This window comes from Prosopis cineraria, unplaced genomic scaffold, assembly GCF_029017545.1.
Source record: "Prosopis cineraria cultivar Desert tree isolate PC_DT_omini unplaced genomic scaffold, ASM2901754v1 PC14, whole genome shotgun sequence".
NCBI classification, from domain to species: domain Eukaryota; kingdom Viridiplantae; phylum Streptophyta; class Magnoliopsida; order Fabales; family Fabaceae; genus Prosopis; species Prosopis cineraria.
In genome coordinates this window covers 30,265,691-30,290,054 of record NW_026555345.1, presented here as the reverse complement: position 1 = coordinate 30,290,054, position 24,364 = coordinate 30,265,691, and the positions used below count along the sequence as shown (strand labels likewise).

General features: G+C 30.3%; 2 protein-coding genes across 5 annotated transcripts; one reads left to right on the top strand and one right to left on the bottom strand.

Annotated features, from left to right (window-relative positions):
- The first annotated feature begins 3,541 nt into the window (after positions 1-3,541).
- LOC129293770 (probable choline kinase 2) lies at positions 3,542-9,306 on the top strand. Of its 3 annotated transcripts, none has more exons than XM_054931878.1 (8): positions 3,542-3,673; positions 4,585-4,950; positions 7,055-7,171; positions 7,928-8,137; positions 8,240-8,357; positions 8,439-8,486; positions 8,568-8,668; positions 9,045-9,306. In XM_054931878.1, exons 2-8 carry the CDS (start codon positions 4,591-4,593, stop codon positions 9,138-9,140), a joined length of 1,050 nt encoding a protein of 349 aa, XP_054787853.1. In that variant the 5' UTR covers positions 3,542-3,673; positions 4,585-4,590; the 3' UTR covers positions 9,141-9,306. The 3 variants fall into 3 exon arrangements, with proteins under 3 accessions (XP_054787853.1, XP_054787854.1, XP_054787851.1); XM_054931876.1 differs by lacking the exon at positions 3,542-3,673 and adding an exon at positions 3,686-4,140; XM_054931879.1 differs by lacking the exons at positions 3,542-3,673; positions 8,568-8,668 and adding an exon at positions 3,684-4,140.
- Positions 9,307-9,667: 361 nt separating this feature from the next.
- On the bottom strand, positions 9,668-14,042 carry LOC129293771 (UDP-rhamnose/UDP-galactose transporter 6-like). 2 transcript variants are annotated; one of them, XM_054931880.1, is made up of 6 exons: positions 13,814-14,042; positions 11,822-12,067; positions 11,521-11,705; positions 11,247-11,447; positions 10,700-10,861; positions 9,668-10,323 (listed from the first exon to the last, which is right to left on the bottom strand). In XM_054931880.1, the coding sequence occupies exons 2-6, from the start codon at positions 11,949-11,951 to the stop codon at positions 10,033-10,035; spliced, it is 969 nt and encodes a 322-aa protein (XP_054787855.1). In that variant the 5' UTR covers positions 11,952-12,067; positions 13,814-14,042; the 3' UTR covers positions 9,668-10,032. The 2 variants fall into 2 exon arrangements, with proteins under 2 accessions (XP_054787855.1, XP_054787856.1); XM_054931881.1 differs by having other exon boundaries at positions 13,854-14,042.
- Between the last annotated feature and the right edge of the window lie 10,322 nt (positions 14,043-24,364).

Sequence of the window (24,364 nt, the reverse complement as noted above, 5' to 3'; positions counted from 1 at the left end):
CTATTATTATTATTTTTATCATGAACCCCACATTTATTTATTTTTTACTATAAGGCCCACATGATATTTTAACATACAAAATATTTTTTTTAACAAAATTGTTACAATTCACTTGAGTGTAGATGAGCAGAAATAGTAATACTTTCAAATCTGACTCTTAATAAAATAGTTGTTTGTCTTCAAACTAACAATATCTTTTTATATTTAATTTTATTTAATAGGTATTTCATTTTAAAATATATGTAAAGTAATTTATTCATTAGAAGCACTTTTGAAAAAAAAAAATATAATAATTATATCATGAAACACTAAAAATATCTTATATTTTTTAATATTTAATCTCTAAAAAACTTATATTTTTGAACATAGGGAGTATGCTTTGATATATATATGTATGTATGTATGTATGTATGTATATATAAATGTAAGAAAGTTGCTAGAACATCTCTAGTGTCATTTTAATTTTTCCCCTTCTTTGTTATCAATTCATTGCATGTCTGATAATTATAATGAATTCAATGGTTTGAAACTTAAATTAAAATGTTCTATTCTACATTCTGGAAGAGATATTATGCTAAAATTTTGGACCCGTTGGGTTTTGAAGTCAGACAAATTAAAGTTCTTTTGAAATGAAATTTCATTTGAGACCTTTGATTTAGATTTAGATTTCCTTTAAAAGGTTAATTCCTAACTACTTTTCAAACCATAGTTAATCGTGCTTTTTAAAAATTTAAAAATAATCCTCGTTACTTTTTTTTTGTTTTGAAAAAAAAACAATTTATTTTTTAAAAAGTAAAACCACAACAACCAAAAGGCCCTTGGTTAATTTAAAAAAGGTTAATAGATATCATAAATTTTAAATTATTACGTAAGTAATACCTTAGACCTTAAATTTTTAAAATGTAAAACAACTTTCTTTAACTTTTAAATTTTGAACCCCTGAAATTTTGTATTAAATTAGAGAAAATGATTGTTATTTTTAAGAGGTAAGATGAGTGACTTATCAATGTGCGACTAGGTTCATAACAATAAAAATAATGATTATTTTTAACTTGATGGTAAGATTTTAGGCATTTAAAAATTAAAAACTGAAAAAAAATGTATACATTTTAAGAATTTAAAATTTAAAATATTATTTGTTTGATATAGTTTAGGAACCGATACCCTTTAACTTTATTTAAAAAAGAAAAAGAAAAAACAGAGACACATGAAAAGCAAACGGACAACTTGAACAAAGACCCGGACAGAAGACAAGACTACGAAAGAAACGAGGCTCCAACAAAGACACCAAAATTCAACAAACAACACGTGCAACAAGGACAAGCCTGAGACATCTTTGGAAAGCGTCAGCAGGGGGAAAGATTTGTGAAGCAGCACCACCAGCCAGTCGTCATCTGCTACAGAGCTCCGCCAGCAAACTGGAGTGTTAGGATTTGACGTATTGCAGCAATTCATGAAGAAGCCACGGTCAGAGAAAAAAGCTCATCAGCTATAACAAGTCGAAGATAACTTACAGAAACAAATCAACTATAAAACCGTATCAGGAAAATTCCGAATTGGGGTACAAATATCTATTGTTTTTTAGACTTACCGTACGTGCCTTCCACGTGTCTCAACCCTGTCTCTGTCAAACGAATCGTAATCACATCACCAGGCTGTGACCCAGGGAAGAACGAGGATAGGAAAATATCATTGCGTTAGATTTTACTTTTTTTTTTTTCGGGGGGCAAATATCCACTAAACTGAATTAATATATGCACTGCATTATTCTAAATTGCAGGACAAGTTAAAATAATATTGCGTATATAAGGAAAATATAATAATAATATTTTTCAAATTTATTTTAAAAAAAATAAAAATATAAACTTTTAAAAATATTATTTATTTAACTTTATACATTTAATCCTATATGTGCTATACTTATTTCAATTCTTGTTCCACTTAAAGAGTAATATTAAAAAAATATTATTAATAAAATTTTATTTTTTATTAAATTATCTTATATCTTGAGATAATAAAATGCTTGTAAAATTATCTTATAATTTGAAATTGAGATTATGATTATTCATTAGAAGTAGTTAATTAAATGTGAAAACTTGTTATCAGGAAAAAATAATAAAAAGGGAAAAATACTTTTTTTGGTCGAAAGGGAAAAATACATTTGAGTCAATTAAATTAAATATTTTTTTCGTCCCACTCACATTCATAAATCACATACGATAATAAACTAATGGGGGGAAGCATACTCGAGTGATCAATTAAAATAGAATTAATACTCATATCTTTTAAAGTCTAGATATCTGTATAAATCAATAAAAGTCCAGACATGTCTTCAAAAAAATAAATAAATACGCTGATTTGCTCATTCGAAAAACTTTGCATGACAACTATGATTTTTTTATTTATAATTTTTTGTCTATGAAATATAAGAATATCTTAAATTTTGATGTATCCTGATTTTCATAACCTTAATACAGTCTTGACTGTGTCTTTTCATTCAAAAAAAAAAAAAAAAGTCCACACATCTGCCACCACGAAAGACGGAAGTTATGCAGCGAGAGCATCAATGAATCATTCTTGAAAAAGTTTAAAATCTGATACCATTTTGGACAGAATGCATGCTGTCGTCAAAACTTAAATTCACTTGTTAATTATTATTTTTTTCAACCCAAAATACAAACATTTTTCCTTTGGCTAATCTTGATTTAAAATATAAATAATTTGGTATATATAAATTTTTTCTTATTTTATCTTTATATTTATTAACTTAAATATTTGTGTAGATGTATCTCTCATTCATAAACTACATTGGTAATTAAAATTAAGGATAAAAAAATTACGTATTTTTATGAAAATGAGTGCTTTATTGATATATAAATTTTGTTTAAAAACTATTTATATTTTGAATGAAAGGAGCTTCACAATCCATTCTTTGAGCAGAGATCCTCTCAATTAAAATTTCTACTTTTCAGTTTCAAAAGTGTAAGCAACTTTCATGATTATCAGAAGGTATCTGGGTAGTCTCTAATTTTTTTATATAATATTGGAATTCCCTTTGAAAGTTGTACAAGGTCCGTTTAATCAAACCAAAAAAAAAAAAAACATGCCATGCTCATTATTATTTGTAGATTTAAACTATATACCACAATTCAAATTGGAAATCTGATAAGATAAATGGTAGCTCATATATTATTCAAATATAAAAAGAAAATAGTTAAATACAAAGGAGGAGAAGTGCAGGGGAATCCAAAAAAAAATTGGAACATTTTTAATGCAATGTGATTTTCTTGTTCTGTTGGTAAAAGCATACTATTGAAAGTCAACTCAATCCAACCAGTTGGACCAATACTTAATCTGATATTTTTTTTTTCAGGCCAAAATATTTTATCTGATTTAATGAAATAATTTGTCCAGGTTTGACCATAATTTAACCACCATTTTGGTTATCGATTTTTAAACCAATGTTTTGATCGTTATGATGACAGGAAGGTACAGTAAATAAAGAATTAGAGTGTGTGTGTTCTGATTGGTCCAGACTTCCCTATTTTCAAGCATTTGTTGGTTCCATTTTCTGACTTTTCCCATAGAGATCGTCACCGTCCTCATCCCTCTGCGAAAATACTAAAATCTTTCTTCCGCAGCTCCGACTCTTCTCTTTTCTCTGCTTTCTTTGGTCCGTTCGCCATTTCCCTCTCCCGTTTTTCTCTCTTAGTTTATGTTTTGTCAACTTTTGATGATTTCTATTACAATTGTGTTCCCTAATCATCTCACTTTTGTTCATGTTTTTCACTTCTGATATCTGCACTTCTCTGTTTCTTCTTTGACTTGAAAATATCTCAGTCAAACCAGTTATGTTCCTGATATTATTTTCTCATTCTTTGGCGTGCTTCTAAAACACCAATTCAACCTTTAGACTTTTTTCTCATTGGATTCACAGCTGGGCTGTTGAAATTTTCTTCTTTGTTTCAGTGGGTCTGTCTGTTGTTCCTTCATGAACGCTTGGCTTTGCTCTGTTTGTCTCCCTCTGTTCTTCAGATTCGATTGAACACCGAATCAACATTTCACTACACAGGGGTTTGTATTGCATTGCAATTCTGCAACCTGTTTCCTGAAGCTAGTAATCTTTCTGAGTTATTGAAAGTATGGATGATTGAATTTATTCCAGTTTTTCTGGTCTCTAGAATTTTACTTCATCTTTGTCGGTATGCTCTGTATTGATGTTTTGAAATGATTATTATTTTCTAAAGTTTAGGATCATCTACCTTTACAAGCAAATTTGATTGTCTAAACAGTACTCTTCCCGAAAAATTTCTTCTTTCCTGGTGCATCCTTTTGGATTCTTTCAATCATCAAAGCACAGCTCTGCTCTATAACGTCTGTTTCAGTTTGCTCTGTCCATCTAACTAGCTTGGAAACTAAAAATTCTGCATTTCATTTATCCGTTTAAGATCAAATAATCCTTAATTGAAAATCCAAATAGCACTTCAGTCTAAAAAGTGTCCATCTTTCCTGACGCTTCTTTCTGGGTTTAGCCATTCGCGAAAGCTTTACTCTACTGACTCTGTTTTCTCTGCATCAAATCAGCTTGAAATGGCGATAAAGACGATGGAACTGTTGAAAGGAGGAGGGGTGACAGGGGAGGAGATAATGGAGGTTCTGGCGACGGTGCCGGCGGAGTTGGGGGACGCCATAGAAGAGGCAGAGGAGACGATGCAGGTTATACCGCTGAAGGGTGCGATGACGAACGAGGTGTTTCAGATCAAGTGGTGGTCCCAAAACGACTGCGTATTGAGGAGAGTGCTGGTGAGGCTGTACGGAAGAGGAGTAGAGATCTTCTTCAACCGAGAGGAAGAGATCAGGACGTTTCAGTGCGTGGCGGAGCACGGCCAGGGCCCCCGCCTTCTCGCCTGCTTTGCCGCCGGCAGAGTTGAAGAGTTCATCAACGCCACTGTATGTATTCACTGTACCACACTTTTCTTACCTCTACAGTTATATTTATGTTGCTGGTGTTACTAGCTACTAGTTTATTTATGTTTTAATATGTTTCATATAAAATTGAATAATTTTCCTTTAACTCTCTTTAAATGATAAAATGAATATTGAAATTGAATAGGATTGAAGTTTCAATTTTCAGTAAATTATTTTTTAGTTGTAATATAGAAATTATTTTATGTTTATTTTCAAAAAAAATAGATAAGTTTTATTAATAAATTTATGACAGTTAAATCTCGAATAAAATTTTAAAAAAACTAATTATAAATGTTAATTTAAATAATAATAAATTTAAGAGTTATAATTATAGATCATACATCTAAATTCTAAATATAATTGTTACTTTATAGCTAAGATTCTTATTTTCAACATTTCAATTAATATTTATAACTTATTTTATAAAAAATTGATAAAAAATTAATTGTCATAAGTTCTCTGCTATAAGACTTAATTGTCGTTCTCCCAATTCTACATTCTATACTTTTCATTAAACAGAGAGTGAGTGCTATTAATTCATGAGAATTTATGTTATATAATAACCCATATTTAGTTATTGGGAGAATTTTAGTTAAAAATTATTGTAGAGAATTAATTTTAGATGGATTTAAAAAAAAAATTAAAATTTCAATTCAGTTCAGAGAAAAAAATTAAAAAAATTTTGATTATAAAATGATCAAAATACCCTTTACTTATTATAGAAAATCACTAATTATTAATTTTATTACTTTACTTGTTAATTTAGGAATATGAGTTGATATGTCAATAATTATATAAGACCTGATATCAGTTTTTCAATCATAAATAGCGGTATCAATTGTTAAATTGTTAATTTTACTTGTTAATTTACTTATATTAATTATAAATTACAAACAAGTCTTGTAATTTACTAATATTAATTATAAATTATTGACAGATTTTATAATTTATAACTGATGCTAGTAAATTAATAAATAAAATTAATAAATTAACAACTAATGTTATTGATTTACTGACAAATAGATATAATTTATAATTGATATTGATAAATCAACAAGTGCGGTAAGAAAATTAATTAGTGATTCTGCATAATAAGTTAAGGGTATTTTAATCTTTTCAATATTGATATTCTTTTGATTTTTCTCTCTTAGCATGAACTAAAATTTTAAAATTTTTTTGGACCCATATCAAATTAATTTTCTATAGTGGTCCTTAATTAAAATTCTCCTTTAGTTATTTATATTAATTTAATGGATTATATATTCTTATTAGATATTTGGATCTGCACATAAAATAAATTAAGGATGGGCAAATGATTCAAGGCCAGATGGGATATGAATTTCGTTGTCTGAATTTTTGTTGAAAGGTCTGATTGGTTCCCCTTTTTGTTTTCGTCTCCGCTTTTGACCTTTTTGTTTATCTTTGAAAACTTTTTTTTCCCTCCTCTTTCTCCTCTTTATAATTAGCTTCAAGAAAAATGCTAAACACTAAAGTGAGAGAATGCATATCCAAAGTGATGATTAAATTCATGCGTTTAAGAGCTTTGGCGAATATATGCTCTACTAATGAGTGACTCCCTTTTTCCTTTCAAGGACTGAAGGGTTGGAATTGCCAGATACTGAAAATTAGATTTAAAAAAGATTTTTTTTTAAATTTTTTTGGAGTAAACAAACGAATTGCCATTTTAATAAAGTTTAAAAGCTCTATATAATTAATCTGATTGATATACATCTTTTTAATAAATTCAAGTGAATTTTGACGTGTGAATAGAACAATTTGTAGTCAGCAACTAGCATATTTACCATAAAGTCATTTCAAACTCTTTTAAGATTTGAATGATTAGAGGGTGTGGTGGAATCACGTCTCTTTCTCACAAAAGATGTTACATTGATCCGGAACTGAATTTTCTAACTAAGAAAGCTGATAAAATGATAGAATTTTGGCCACACACATGGAAGTTGTAACAAAATGGTAACTCAAATAATGTTATCTAAAGACGGCACATCACGTCGTATATTCTCACCAACTAAATGTATATAACGAAATGCTTAGAAAATAAATTAATTGGACTTTTTATGTTGATTAGACATTATCAGCAGCTGACATCCGTGATCCAGAAATATCTGCTCTCATTGCATCGAAGATGAGAGAGTTTCATAAGCTTCGTATGCCTGGTGACCGAAAAGTCCAGATTTGGCACAAACTTAGATAATTGATTTCTAAACTATAAATAGAGAGAGAAAAATAGACGTATGAGTATTATATATACTCCTCTGTTAGAAAGATATAAATGATTTTTATATTTGACTTCATTTAATAGAATATTTCATTTAAAAATAAAAATTAAATAATTTATTTATTAAAGATATTTTAAAAAAACTCATTAATTATATATTTAAAAGTTAAAATTGTCTTATATTTTTTAACATCTAACATTAAAAAAATATTTTATATTTTTAAAAAAATTAAAATTGTCTGTTTAATTTTTATTCTCATTTTGTATTTTTAAAAATTGTTTTGCAATACAAGTTTTAGAATTGCTTTTCAAAACAAAGTAAAATAAAAATTTGTTTAGCTGTATTAATTTAAAAATAATCTTAAAATTAAAAAATAAGCTAATAATGATGATGGTTGGTGGTTAATGATAATGGTTTATGATAGAATTTTGTTAAACTAAGTATATTTCCTATAATCAAATTTAGTGTGATCACAACATTTTTGAAAACAATTAAATTAAAAACATTTATTTAAGTTTTTAATTTTTTTTTATTTTTAAAATCCGAGAACAATTTTTGAAAACAGAAATCAAACATGCCTAAAGTCCCTTGTTTTTTCTTTCTCCATTTATTTGGCCCTAAACTCAGGGAGAAACCTCTTTTCACATAGACACCATGAAAAATCCGGATGATTAATGAATGAAATGAAAATATTGAGTGTTAATTTGGAGATTTATTGATACGCTAGGAAATGGCTTAATTTGGCAAAAAGTTTAAGTAGCACAAAGGACGCAAAGAATTTTGGGTTGGAGGAAATGGATGAAGAAATAAACAAGCTAGAGAATCTGATATCTGATTCTGAAGGGTATCATCAAGAGATTGGTTTTTGTCACAATGACCTCCAATATGGTAACATTATGATGGACAAAGACTCCAGAAGCATCACCATCATTGTAAGTAATCAAACGTTACAAAAATTGTTCATGTCCTAATAAAAATTTGTAATTATAAATATTATGTTACCATGCTTACCAGTTCTGTTATTCATGACATAGGATTATGAATATGCAAGTTACAATCCCATTGCATATGACCTAGCAAACCATTTCTGTGAAATGACAGCAGATTATCACTCTGACACGCCTCATCTTCTTGACTACACTAAATATCCAGGTGAATCCATTATTCCTACCTTTATTATTATTGTTGTTGGATAATATCACATGAATTTCACTTTCGAGATTAACATGACAGATTTTGAAGAGCGTCAAGGGTTTGTGAAGATTTATCTCAGTGCTGAAGGTTAGTGAGTCCACTCATCAAACCTCATCTTCATTTTCTGCACTCTGTTACTTAGGGTATAAAAAGTAGAACTGCATGTAGGCAAGAAGCCAAGCAATGCAGAAGTGGAGCAATTAGTGAACAATTCAGAGAAGTACACCCTCGCAAATCACCTGTTTTGGGGATTATGGGGACTTATTTCTGTAAGTTTCATTTTTACTCTTTATGTTTTTATATATGAGGAAAAAAAAAACTGCATCATACAATTTAAAAAACTTTGTTAACCATAATAATTATGTCTGAAAAATAAAAAAATTAGACTAAAATACCCTATGTTAATTAATATAAGCATGCATTAATTATTTCTCATTAATGTATATTACGAGGGACGATTTAAAAAATGTGTAATAAATATTTATTGAAATACATGATTTTACTTATATAAAAAAACAAGTAAAAGATAATAGTTTTTCCTATAAATATAAATAGAGGGAGTATTTCTTAAAATTAATCACTATGCTATGCGAATATAATTGAAGAGCTGAAGAATTAATCAATTATTCTCACATGCAATTGCAGAGTTATGTCAACAAGATTGACTTTGACTACAAGGAGTATGCAAGGCAGAGGTTTCAGCAGTACTGGCTTAAAAAGCTTACTTTATTGGAACGGTGAAGTTGAGCCTAGCATGCATTTCATCATGAATATGATATTTTAAGGCATGATTTGTAGTGTAATTCATGTCAGTAAGTAATAATTGTGTTGTGGATTTTGATAATTTTTACTAATAACTGCCTTTCAATCCCTCTGTTTTGGGAATGAGCTAGAGAATTTGTAGTAATGTCATTTTTTCTTTCTCTTTTATCTAGCATCCACATGCATTAATCGATCATGTGCAGGTGTTAGGATTACTTATCAATTTTTTATGCGTTTAAGTTTGTCATTTAAATCTTCCATTACTCTCAAACAGAATAAATTTACAACAAAGAAAAATGTACAAAAAACTATATTAAATTAAAATTCATTTAAATATCTAGCGAATTCTCATGAGAGGGGGAAAAAAAATTCACGAAACCATTAACATAGAGTTGAGAAATGAGTAATCCATCCACATGCTATATATAAAGTAATTTGAAATTAGAAGTGAATTGCACAAAATTGAAGTATAAAGACTAAATTAAAAATGTATATAAACCTGTGAATTGAAAGAATCATGGCAACAACCGGTGAATTGAACCAGTCAATTTTAGTCTTATCAATTCCAAGCACACACAATGCAGGGTATAATGAGCCAAGAAAAAATAAGAATATATCCTATGGGGAAAAGATCAATTTTTTCATGGAACCTAAAACTACAAGAAATACCCAAAGCCTCTCGGGATCCAAAACAAGAATTCAAATTTTATGAATTACCGAATTTGACTAAAAGTAATTGGAACCGAAAAGTGGTTTTTAATTTAAACACTTCTCCTAGAATCAGCTACCTCTGTATCCTCATCAACTCATGCAAAGAAAACCAAGAACACCTAATAAACACAAAATATCAGTGGGATTCTATGAAAAGAAACTATCGCGTATCAGTTTTCATGGTGGGGAGAGAGTGGCTACGGCGTTCTTTTCCTCCTGGCTTTGAAGAGGCATTGCCGTACCAGATCATTCCAGCAACAGCTATTATCATCCCCAATACCACCTGCAGATTCAGACCCTCCTTTCCAAAGAAGAAGAACCCCAGAATCAAAACAAGAATTGTCTTCATGTGACCTAGAACTTGGAAAGAAACTGCGGTAAATCGGCCGATGCAGATGAATTGGCTGAGATTGGTCCCAACTGCAATACTGCATGACAGGAATATGAAAATCTGCCAAAACCAGCACATAAAAGAGGTGGTTAGTGAACATTGAGCAATTGGCAACCAATATTAGACAATGGCAAAGAGCAAGTTATGTTCAGTATAATGGAAATAAACATGTGAATGAAAATGACATTGATTCTCGTGCTAAAAAAATGAAAAGGAATTACAGTCGATGAATGAAAACGAAGGTATTATAATCATTGCAGCGAAAAAGAATTCTCATTTTTTTCCGCACTCATATTCCGGTTCCGGTTTCTGCAGCATGCGGGAAGAAGCTAGAAGCACACGCATCTCTGAAATTTGCATATACGTCCTCTCATCTTCACATAACAAATATTGAATGTACTTAAATATGTAGGATGGCTTTTGAGCCAGTACTTACCACAGAGCCAATGCTATAATCATATCTGTCTACTCTTTTGTTCGTCAAAAAATAATCTAGTAAAGGGCCCACTAACAATAGTGATGCTGCTTGTGCAGGCGCTGTATGCCCCAAAAGGTTGAAAGAACTCAATGAATACTTCCGTTGAAGAAAATGAACGTACTGCACATAACATATTTGAGATTCCATGAGTCGTGAAGATGTGAACAGTAAATATACAAGTTAAGACCCAGACTTCTCAGACCGTTTAGCGTCAGTCTCACCAATTTGAAACATCATGAGCTTGGTATATTTATTACGACATAGCAGAATATTGCAGTATATAATGCAATATGAACCAGAAATTGGTGCATGAAACTACTTTGTGAGTTAATATTGCTGCTATATTTAGACAGAGATCATATTGCACAGATTTGTTGGTCTCTTTTTTTCCTCTTCCTTTGCTCTTCCATGTAAATTGGTGCATGAATCTGTTTATGAGTTGATTCCAACAATTAGGTTTCACGTTTCAACAGATACAATCTAAGTCATGTAATGTACTGCTTACGTATTGTTGCAGAGCAGTGCTCCATACTGCTATAAAGGCAGCGATGAATCCTTTTGCATTAACGCTCACATCCGTAACAGTGCAAACACCAACACCCAAAAGAACAAGACATATGCTTAGTTTTGTGTCTCTTGAGTAGCGAATCTTGTCAAAGACAACTTCCAATAAGCAGGATACAGGAATCATGCTCAACTTTGCAATCTGCCAATGGTCAAAAATTATAAATAACTGCCACACATGAATGGACCACTAGCTAAAACACAGGCCAACTCACTTGATAAAATCCAACTGAGTTCCACATAAGACTAACGTTCATTCCAACAATGGAGAAGTTAGCAAAGAGAACAAATTTCAGAAGATCAGGGAGTGGTAAATGAGAGGCTTGGACATATCCCAGACACCTTAGTATGGTCGTCATCAAAGTTGTAGTGACAAAGTGCATCCCTGTTAATGTTGTAGCTGCAGATGGTATAGGCAATTAAAAGAAAATAGTTTAATATATAGGCATGCCAATGCATCAACCAAGAAACAGAATAATAGATCAACAAAAGGAATGTCAGAAAAAAGAAATTTACCAAAACTGAAGCCATAAGAGGCCATCAGGGCTTTGTTTACTATGATTATTCCAACGGAAGTGACAACATTGAACATCCATGCAGCTGCATCAACTGCCGCCTTCTTATCAGCCTTAGTGGGTGGAGCCATTTTCTTTTTGTTTCTCACAACTTGCTACTGGTCTATTCTAACAGCCGCCATAACATTCAATCCACATTCTTATGATGATCCAGTCTTGAGAACCAACCCACTTAGCAGAATGCAATCTAAAATAGATGAAGATGGTCATGAGATTTGCAAATTTAAGATAAATTGGAATATATGGAGAATCGGGCCATTTAATCACTTTAAAACACTAGCATTAAAAAACCGATATCAACAGTCTCTGTCAAAACAATTATTATCTGAATTCATCTTAGGGCCATCAAAAGGGTCAGAATCCATATTAAGATATGTGAATTCAACAATAAACCACTGGTAATGTTTTTATTGATAAATTTTGAGTTTTGAAATAATTAATCAATGCTTTGAAATCTAGCATCTCCCTCATTCTTTCCTCTTATTTGTGGAAAGTGTCCACAATAGTCAAAATTTTGCCCACTGATAAAATATGAACTACAACAACAACAACAACAACAACAAATAAAACATGAACTACAGAATGAAAAATTCACAAGCCTAAAATACAGTCAAGAAATAAAACACTTTATACTCTTAATTTAAGAATTTAACAGCCCAATACCAACCCTTAAGAGATTTTTCCCTAGCAACACACTCTCATTTTCTCATCTGTCAATCACCCTACCCTCTGTAAATCAAATAAAAAGCAATCCACAATTGCAAATGCACACTCTCCCATTTTCTCATCTACCAGTCACTCTACCCTCTGTAAATCAAATCAAAAGCAGTCAACAATTGCAAATGCGCACACACTATTGATGATCTGTGATGTGAGTTCCACACTCACTTTTGCTAACCACATTTACATGCAATCACCAGCCACTACAACACAACTACAGCTGCAATTCAAAGACCATGGTAAAATTCTACTTCTATGTAAGATCCTTTCACTGATATCCTCAAATATATTTATCACCATTAAACAAGTTTAGTCATGAATTGACAAACTTCAAATTATAAAAGAATAAAGAGATGTAGGGGTTAGTTATCTCCAGAATCATACTGTAACTTCTTTAAAAATTAGTTCGCAAAGCAAGGCTTGAGTGGCCTACAATTCAGGCCACCATCGTACTTCTAAAACAATTAATTGAATATTCAACAAGCATCGAAATGAGACTTCGTTGTCTGCTATAAAGCTGTTTCAGCAAGGAACCAACAGATCTAATAAATTATATGGTGAATCCCTTACTCATGCCTCATTAATTGCTACTACTAATGTTATATTGAATTCGACTGAGAAACAATGGAACGAAAGATCACTGAACCAAATAGATCGCAGACCAAAACACTCATCATATAACCACATTTCTATGTTATTCTACCGCAAACAGCCCCCTGAGCGATGCATCATTTTAGCTTGTAAGCTGCACAACAAAGGGAAAACGAGGGCAGCACACACCACACATTTGAATGAAATGCCAATTCCAATTAGAATTTGGATTCATTGAGAAAGAAAGATTGTGGATTTACTGAACGACCGCGTTTGGAAGCAACCATGTGTCCAACTCGATCCATTATACCAACCGAAACCATTCCAAATTCATTAAACTCCAAGATACCTTGAAGAGTCCAAAGCTGATTCCATAAGGATTTGAAAAGGCAAAACAACTCTAAGCTCAATGTAAACAAAACTCTAATCCAACTTTATTTTTCACATCCATCAGAGAGAGATCCAAAAAGGGTTCTCAGATCCAGAAGGGTAACATTGAGAAGTAGTAGAAAATGACAAGATCCGCGTGCTGTTTTACTCCTAATTACAAAGATTTTTTTTTTCCCAAACAAAAGGGAAGAGACGAGATTCAATTCAATTCAGAACGTCGTGAATTACCAACCTTGAACTGATTATGATATGATGAGAGAACAGATACTTGCCGTGAACGGAATTCCCGAGTGAAAATGCCGCCGGCGGGATCTCCGGGAGTGTTGCAGCCGTTGGGAAGCGGGAGGAATAGAGAAAGAGAAGCTTTACGGGGTGTTGAGTGGAAGTTCGAGTTTTCAGTGATGGCACGAGCTACGCACAAACAATCAAGTTCGTGTTTTTCATTTTATATGATATGATGCTCATGCAACTTAACATGTTTATTTGATTTTGTTATTCATACCCATCGATATATTTGGGGGAAAATCATAATTTATTTGGCCAAGAAGAGAGCAATGATTTGATCCTTATAATGTATTATGTATACAAGTTTTTAATTGGATTTCCTATTCCTATAGGTTTAAATCTGTTAAATCACTCCTTATAATTTGTATCATTAAGCAACTTGGTTTTTATACTTTTCCAACGTTTTCAATCAAGACCATATAATTGCCAGCTATATAAAACACGGTTTGGTCCTTTGGTTGGGGTTCATGTGTTTCGCAATAGCTAGACGCTGTGCATGTAGGATGAAAACAAGGTGCGTGCGCAAAATGATCAGTTTAAACAAATCGCGTGATTTTATTTGTGAAAAGAATCGAATCTAATCTAATTTCCATATGTTTAGATTGGATTTTGATCAACTTTTTGATTAAAAAAAAACTAACTAAAAAATTGATCAATTGGACCTCTAACCTTTTGACACTTTATTTAGAGTGTCAATAGCTAGGACGAGAACATGCATAACCAGAGTTTAAAATTCAAACTCTATTATATTTTTATTAATTTAACTATCTTTAATCTAAACTTTATTTAATTGTGCATTATGTAACTAAAAATTAGACAACCAAGTGACCAGTAGATTGTCGTGGCTTAACCATGGATAACTTATTTTACATTAAAAAAAAAATTTACCCCCTCCGTTCACAAATATAAGATATTTTTAATTGAATCTCACCCTCTAATTAAGTAATTACTTGTCTTCAAATTAATTATATTTTTTTATATTTACCTTTATTTAAAAAAGTATTTCACCTTAAAATAAATATAAAATAACTTATTTCATATGGACACTTTGAAGAAAACTAATGATTACCTTTGAAAGACTAAAAATGCCTTACATTTTTTAATATCAAATCTCTCAAAAAATGTTTTATATTTTTAGACGAAGGGAGTATATATTTAGCTCTGTGTATTTAAGATAATTGTTTCAAATCAAATTAATATATGTAAATCTTTTATATATTATTTATTTTATAATAAATCTTGAAATAAAATACACTAACTTCCCTTTTATATTACTAAAATTACAAAGGCCTTTCTTATGTTTTCAAAACATAAACACCGTAAAGAATATTTTATTAAAGATTCTAAAGTATTTAATTTTTTATTTGTAATTATGTTAAAATTTTTAAAATTATTTTTTTACAATCTAATTGTCCACTTGCTAACTCCAATTTAAATAAATTTAAATAATTAAGTATAATAATATTTAAAACAATAATTTTAAAAAATTACATTAAAATTATAAAATTTATATGAAAATAAACGTAAATTATATTGAATAATTTATATCTTATTATATTAAATATCTATTTCAGTAAGTTGTGCATATATGTTGGAATACTATTTTAGCCAACTTATATATTTTATTCTTTAGAAATGCTAAACAAATAAGTTTTCATAACTAAAAAAATTTAAAATATGAATAAAAAGATAAAAAAATATATATCCCTTAAATATTTTTTGGATAACTTAAAATGATTTTTAGATACTCTTTTCGTTAAAAAATATAAGATATTTTTTGAAAGGTTAGCGTTCAAAAATATAAAATATTTTTAGTGTTTTAAAATGAAATTAATGTGTTTTTTTTTTCAAAAGTGCCGATGATAAATAAATTACTTTACATTTATTTTAAATTGAAACACTATATTAAACAAAGTTATCCAAGCTAGCCTATTAAACTGGTTTAATTGACAATCGACCAGGCAATTGGTCCAGAAGCAAGGCAAAACGAAGGGGAGGAAGAACTTTTAGTGAACTACCCAAATCAGCCTTGAACTAGGGAAAATTATTTTTTTTTTGAACATGAAAGGATCTTGGCCCCTCTTTTAATTATTCTCAACTCTCAAATTGCACACGTTCATCACTCAGTGCCCTAATTCCAAATTTCCCTATGCTCTTTTTACCACTATTTTGCAATTGTGGTCGCCCTCATCATTCTTCGAAGATCAACCTTCTTCCTTGTCATCTTCTTAGCCAAGCTCGTCATTCATTGTCCACTGTCTCAGTGTAACACTCTAAAAATTTACATTAATTTTTCATGAAAATACAATTTAATATTCAACCTTAACTATTAAAAATATTAACCATAATAGGAAAGTGTCTATCATTATAATAAAGAGTGGAACTAAATTTTTCAAAATACTACCATGGTAAACCATGATTTATCATGTTAGAAAGAACTTCAAATATTATTTTTTTTAAACCCTAGCATGGTAGAAAGAGCTTCCATTACAATGAAATATTTTATAAATGAACTATTATGGTAGAAAATGTTTAAACACAACAAAAGAAGCCTATCATGATAATTTAGAAATTAAATAATGTAATTAAATAGATATTAATGGAATTGATATCAAATAAAGGTACCCAATGGGATCCCATTGCAAACAAATATTTAAAAATTTACCATTTGATTGGAAAAACATAAATAGGCAAAAAGTGTTGTTCCTAAGGTAGTTTAATCCTAAACATTATGTCAAATACATATAATAGTCAACAAAATGATTCAAATATACACCTCTAACAAGTACATTAAACTCTAGTTGGACGACCATACTTTTCAAACATAAGGTTAGTCATCAATATCTAAAATGGGTCCAAACAATGCTTTTCCCACTTTAATACCATGATTCGTCCAAAATTTACTTTAAGATGTACACTTGACCACAATAAAATGACCTTCATCATTAGTCTATATTAACTCTACAAGTCAATGACTTGACAAATGGATCAACCACATAGTAATTAATTAAATTATTTATTAAAGAGTAACTAGGAATTTGGGATCTTAAAGAATCAATCAAGGTTAATTAAAACTCTTTTCCAAAGATCAGCGTATATTGGAAATACCCAGAAACATGGAATTACAATGCATAGCATTTAAAAAGGACACAAGAAAGGTAAACAATTATTTATAGTCTTATTGAACTTGTTTGTTGTGGCTAATTGCGGTTTGACATGATTGTCGCAGTGAAATACTCACTCATTGTGGCTAGCTCCCACGTGCTCACTTGCTACTACTAACTCAAAGTTGCTCGCTCGCAGCGGCTAAACTCATTGTTTGACATGGGGAACCCTACGTGGACACGACAGAAAATAATAAGCATTACCTAGCTTTAAACCTTCCTAATTAATCACTCAGACCTCCAACTAAAGCTATCCAAGCCTTCTTATATAATACGCCTTTATTTAATCACCATTAAGACAATAAACTAAGGTAATCAAGGGGTTAAACCCATAAAGAGATTACCAAGTTGTACTTTCAAAATAAAAGGATCTCAAGTTTTTATAAGTTGAAATAAGTTAAATCCATTCATTAACTCTTTAATCAGAGTAAAAACAAGTTATAGATGCATAAGATATCTCAGAGAAGTGAAAGAAGTTGAAAAACATCAAGCTTGCTGAAAAACAGAGTAATGTGTCACAGCTCGTACACTTTACGCTGTAACTTGTTACATTTTGTGCCATGCATCGTGGCTCAAGCACCAATGCGCTATTGCACGTTTTTGATAGCAGATTCTATTATTATTTGACAGCAGAATCAAGAACTTTTGACGAGCACTAAATCTTTGTCCGACGTCCAAATGACTAATCTAGGTGTTGATGGAAAGCTTTTTTCATAACTAGTTAATAACATAGGTTTTACTTCTAAAACAAGTCACATTAAAAAGTTAGACACTCAATATATTTTTACCATTTTTCACAAATAAAATGTGTCCAAAATCTAACACAAGTGTCAAAAACCATTCCTAACACCCAAACCATATTCATTAGACCTGCGACTATTAGTACAATACATCACATACGCTCAAATATCTGAATAACATAAAATTACTCGTTAACCCCTTTAATACCAACATAAAAGGGGGAGGTAATTTCATTGCATTGCTTTCCAAATCAACCATATCATGTTTAAAACAACAATTCTACATTTGCACTAGTATTTTGGCCCTATCAATATATATAACTTATCAAACACAATTTCTTAAGGTCCAAAATACAATCTAAACAACATAATAAATTATGTAGTGTAAGTGTGACCAAATGCATCCTAAATTGACAATAATATACTATTACACAAAGTAAGTGAATATTAAAGGCATACAAAAAGAAATGCACAAATTTTTAAGCCTCAGGAGCTTTGTCCCTCTCAACACTAAAGCTAAAACTTGTAAAATATTAAATGAAAAAGGTGAGTCTAACTTTTCAATAACTAAGGTAAAACCTACTTTATGCAATTATATATTAATTAAAATAAACATAAGAGTATGAGAAATAGATTTCCTTGAAAACATACATTATATTGTTTCACATATTACACAACACATCACTTCTCAACTAATTCTCTTCCTTTTTAAATCACAAGGTACATGGTCATGAGAGATTTAGACATATGACCATGACCCGATATCAATATGACTTGCCATAACTCAATCATGCGACATGTCATAGATTTACATAGGCAATGATCAACCATCCTTATTTTTTCCAACTGAAACTATAGGTTATAATATCAAATAGGACTTCATTAGTGTGATTGGATCATCCAAGCTCACTAATTGTAAGGTGTCATTTGGACAAAGATCACAATACTCACTTTTGGACCATGATTTTCCCTTCTCTCAAATCCCTAGGGTGTCATATACCTTAGGCTACTTTCCTTGATAAATTGGTGGAGATAGTTGGATTTTAGTCCCTCAATAAACTATAAAACGAGGCTATATCCCGTGTATTGAAGGACGATTGAAATATCATATGGATTTTAACTACTTCTAATCTCTAGGCGAACTCCTGCCTACTGATTATACCATGTACATTGCTCACTTATTTTTACAAATTTCGTTTATTCATTATTGGAATCAACACAATGGGCTCACAATCATGCGCTACTAAAGTGAACAACAATACTCATTTTAACATTTATCACATAAACTATACTCATTTTCAAACGCAACACATTCCTTTTTGTCAAATTCATCATCAACTATTCAATTTCATACCATATTACAAATTGCAACTCATTTCAAAATCACTTTTGCAATTTTAAAATTCATTTTTAAGAAATTATGCAAACACATAGTTTTATAGCATGTTACACATTTCACAAGTCACAAATCACATGCTAAACACACATTTCACATTGTATTGCAATTAATAAAGAACTACTTAAAATAAAGTCTCCTGGTTATTTCAAATTTTTGAGAGGTCAAATATTTACCTCTCAATATTCTAATTTCCAAACTTGACTTCCTAAATCACAATGGTGATTTAAGAATTCAATCTATAATTTACAAATTTTTAAATTCATTAACATGATAAGAGCACACTATCAACTCTCACACTATCACTTCTACAATACCCAACATCCCCAATTTTCACCTCTAGGCTTACCCATTGGATTTATTAACTTTCTTCAGTCCCCAATAATCTTAATGAACAATTAAACTTTTATTAATGGCATTACAACTCTTGCAACAACTCTCATTAATGCTAAATTCACATATTAACAATGTACAACAGTACAACAACAAAAAATCTAAAAAATCATTAGTTTTAGGTTTAAATACTTAAATATACTCTCATTAACTTCATTTGAGTCAATGGATTTGGACTTATAATCTATATAGATCAAAAATCATCTTCCACCATTAAACCCTACCCACAAACTTTATAAATGTGAAAGAGATTAGAAAAAATAAAATTTAAGGCACTTACCTTAAGTGTTTCTAACTCCAAAATGTCCCAAATATTACCTAAGTATAAATTCTAACAGAGCTCCTTGTTGGTTCTTTATTTTCTCTTTCTTTGCTTTCTTTTTTATGCCTTAATTTGTGACTGCTACACGTACTGCGATTCATGGCATAGAAAGGTCCCTTCTTGCTTCAATTGTGTTTGTGCACCATGAAAGACGTATTACATATTGTAGCATGTGGCACAAAAGCACTTCTTTCTTGTTTTCTTCTCCTTTCAATGCCTGATTGGCCCGGCTTCATACTAGACCCATAATTAGGGTTGAAACACAACCCAAATCAATCATTAGACCTCCATAATCACACACTACGTTAATTTACTTAATTATCATCATTAAGCTTAATCAATCTAGGGATTAAAATTCAAGATGTTACATCTTATACAACAATTAAAACAATCTAACAATAGTACACTATATAATCCAATCTAATACTACTTAAGGATCCTGGGACACGATGGGACAATTTGAGCCTTTAGACTCTGTGTTCAAATACAACTACCTCCCATCATTCGTCAAACCAAGTCTAGCAATTTTAATCATACATCAATACTCAAATCATGCTTGAAGATTCAAAACATGAATGTAATTACTTTCACATAAAGTTAACTAGTTAATCATCAAAAACTAAGCATTTGCATGACTAGCCTCTCAATCAAACCATAAGGGTAACAACCAACTAAATTGCCTAAGTTAACAATTAGGCTCATATGTAAATGAATTATAAATCTTCTAATCAATAAGTACATAGAACTTGTCCTAAAGTTGGAAAAATAACACTTAAATACACAAATGCTGACTAGATACATTACAAGTATATCTTTAGCTCTTTGGCGTCAATGCCTTATCCTTTCCCTTTACCTTATTGTCTTCTAGAAAATATTACCTAACTGGAGTGAGATTAAATAATCTTAATAACCAAGAAACTTAAAAAAACATATTAAAGTGTGGCAATTACATAATAAAGTAGGCAATAACCTTACAACCAAAATGCCACATAGCTCAATTCTAATATATAAATGCTTGTAAGTAATGCAACCACTTTGTATCCCTTCTTATATCATTAGACTAAACCCATGAGCTATTTAAAATATACGAGTCCAATTCATGTGACTAAAGCTAGACTCACTCTCTAATTGTGAGGGATCACCTGGCCAAAAACTCCCACACTTAATCTCAGACCATGAGTTTTCTTGACTCAAATTTTAAAGTGTTATATATTGCCTGACCCATACTATCTAGTATAAAATCAGTGATACTGATCATTGTGCTCGATCTATACCACACCCAAAGGTTATTGGCAATACCAAACACTTTAGTAATCAAAGATGCCAACTATTGTTCGCAAACTTAGTGAAGATTACACCACGTGGATTTAACTAATCTAAGGTAAACTCCCACACATTGGGCTTATGACAGTTGAATTAAACATATACAATAGGCATATAATTTAAACAATGGTACTCGCATTCTATTATAATTCATTATCACATATTCATCAAATTATAGCTTATAATCTTTGTCCAATATAGTGTATTAACTCGTGTAATTTTAACAATCTCCAACTATATCCATCTTACTTATAATTTGCATGCTCAAGTTACATGGCAAATCGACAAACATATAACCATAAATCAGCCATTCGACTAGACATTCTATTGCTACATCATTACATTTAAGCCATCAATCACATAAGAAGTCCATGTCAATTATTTACATAAATCATTGTAGCTAAATTAATCATAACCATGAACACAATGATATGCATTAATAAGAGTCTTAGTTACATCAACTCTTGGGTTTACTGCCTTAAAAGTGTAAATTTAGATTGTAAAGGGAGCTTCCTACCAACTCAAGCTCCAGTACACTATGCTTTACTCATAAAGCCAAAGAAACCATATTAATGACTAATCATAATTAATTATTTATTAATCATGATTAGGGCCTAATCTTCTACTAAGCATGATTAAACTTATCTAACCCAAAACTAGTTTATATTAGTTATTTAACTCCCAATCAACCTAATCGCCATTGTCATTAGCTCCTAATAGCCTTAACTTAATTATTTAACATCAGGGCTAACTCTAAACTTCTCATTAATTACATTACTAGATGTCAACTGCTAAAACCTAGATATAAAAGCATTAAATAACAATCATAACCTCAATTAATACCTTAGAAGTTGCTGCAACTCAACCCTAAGTTCATATTTTCACTCACCACAAAAACAAAACCATAAAAGACGGTAGGAGAAGAGTATTTAGGGCTTACCCAATGCTTAGAATACTCCAAAACGCTTAAGATACTTCCCAAAGGGCAAACCCTAGCTGAGCACATCACCCTTCTCTTAGTTTCTCTCCTAAAAAGTCTCTTAAAATGCTATCTAATTGTGTTTCTATGATTTTAAAATTATAACGTATTTACTACGACAACTTGCGCTTGTTCGCCATGGTGAACAGCTTAAAACAAGCAACTTAACTAGAGTCTTAATTTTTGGCCCAATTTAGATCTAAAGCCTCTCAAACCTTATCCTAAACCCTTTAAGGGGTTTAATACACTTAAATGGCCATTCTAATCCAATAATTAACTATAATTAACCCAATACATTACTTAAATAACTAATTAATTAATTTAAATCCTTAAATTAAATTCTGGGATGTTACATCCAACACATCTACAATTAACATCATCTAGCAAACATACCCTAAATAAGAAAAAAAATAAAGTCATAGTTGGATTACAATCATTCAACACAATTGTATAATCATAAAAAGCTAATCAAGATTTTCTAAAAATTTGAGCATTTTATCAATACTTCAAGTAAGCAATCAAAACCATGAGAGATAGAAAAAATCTTCATGGCACCATATATGAGTTAATAAAATATAGGGTCTACATGTCCAATTGTAATCATAATTATTCTAGGTTGGCAATTATATAATACATAACCCAAAAAGAGGCAAGACAAAATAAATTGGTGTCTTATACACCAATTTAGGCCTCTAGTGCTCCCCTAGCTAGACCCGCTCCTGTAAAAATATTAACCAAGAGAATGAGATACAAAGATTTTAATAACCAAAATTAATATGTAATGATATATGTGATGCAATTAACCATGTTTTTACTAAGTGGGTATATCATAACAGGTTTCTAAACATAATTTATCCAAACAATTTGAACAAAAAATGCATGACACACCTTGTATCCCTCCTCACACCATGCTTGAAATCAACAAACCCAACTAAAGATAATCCAAACTAAGTGTTACTCATTGAGTCTAATAAGGGCATATCATGTGATATAATATCTTTGAACAGAAATCACCACACATATATTTCAAACCCAACAAAGTCATGCATATTAGAATATATCCAAACAAAAAATATATATCTGAACACTTTTTCATGCTTTTGAACACAAAATTTCATACTAAACAATGTATGTATGTATACAAATATATAGCATTCCACTTAGCAGATAATTTTTCAAACATAATTTAATTTCCAAACACACTAACAACACACATGGAAATGTTTTTTTTTTGGTTTTGGATAATAAAAAACTATTTTCAAAACAAGTTATCAAATAAGCCCTAGTTTTATTTTTCTTTTTTGTTTTTTTACCAGCTCTCATCATATGTTTACTCAAAAAGTTAGTATATTTAGTTTAATTTTTTATCACTAACATACCATTTTAAATTTTATGAAAGCTTTATTACTTTTAAACTGAAATATTGGATGGAATCATGTAAAAATAATCTCCCCATAAATGCATACAAATTAAAGAAAAGATCAATATAACAATGTTATATACACCATAAATATAAAGCTAACACACTATTCATCAAATATAATCATCAGCACCATAGATTATATACATAAAAGATAGTAAAGTAATAATACCCACTATTTTACCTTTAGGAAGTGTTTGCACGTTTTTTTTTTTATGATGGAATATAATGGAGTAGCATAATTAGAAGTTTGATAAAATTGTTTGGGAGAGTTTTTCTTTTTTAAAAAAAAAGAAAAGAAAAGAAGAGTAAAATGGCTTGGTGGCTTTTCAAGTTATTATTAACCATTTTAAACAATTTTTTTCTGACTCCCCAATTTGGGGATTGATGGTGAAATAGTTTAATATAAATAATATTATTACAAAATTATTTTCATTTTTCTTACCTTTTTAACTATTCCACTTACTCCCATCCTTAAATTTAAAAATATAATTATATCCAATTTAAATATATTAATTTCATAATTATTTTTAAATAATAATTAAATAAAATTATTTATTTTACTTATAAAACTTCCAAACAATTGCATATTTCATTATGTTTCACTTTGTCTCATTCCATTTCATTTCACTGATAATAATTTCTTTCAATTCCATCATCCATATATAATTTACAATATAAAAAATTAATATTTTAATCCTTCAATTTTTAACTCATTTATAACTCAATTTCTCAACTATGACTTATTGCAACTCAATTTT

Excerpts from the sequence above, each read along its gene's own strand:
- LOC129293770 (XM_054931878.1), top strand. The coding sequence starts at position 4,591 with ATGGCGATAAAGACGATGGAACTGTTGAAAGGAGGAGGGGTGACAGGG. Across the intron at positions 7,172-7,927 it reads AAGTCCAGATTTGGCACAAA|GCTAGGAAATGGCTTAATTT; the intron begins CTTAGATAATTG and ends ATTTATTGATAC. Across the intron at positions 8,358-8,438 it reads TGACTACACTAAATATCCAG|ATTTTGAAGAGCGTCAAGGG; the intron begins GTGAATCCATTA and ends TTAACATGACAG.
- LOC129293771 (XM_054931880.1), bottom strand. The coding sequence starts at position 11,951 with ATGGCTCCACCCACTAAGGCTGATAAGAAGGCGGCAGTTGATGCAGCT. Across the intron at positions 11,706-11,821 it reads CTCTTATGGCTTCAGTTTTG|CTACAACATTAACAGGGATG; the intron begins GTAAATTTCTTT and ends TACCATCTGCAG. Across the intron at positions 10,324-10,699 it reads ATTATAGCATTGGCTCTGTG|ATTTTCATATTCCTGTCATG; the intron begins GTAAGTACTGGC and ends TGGTTTTGGCAG.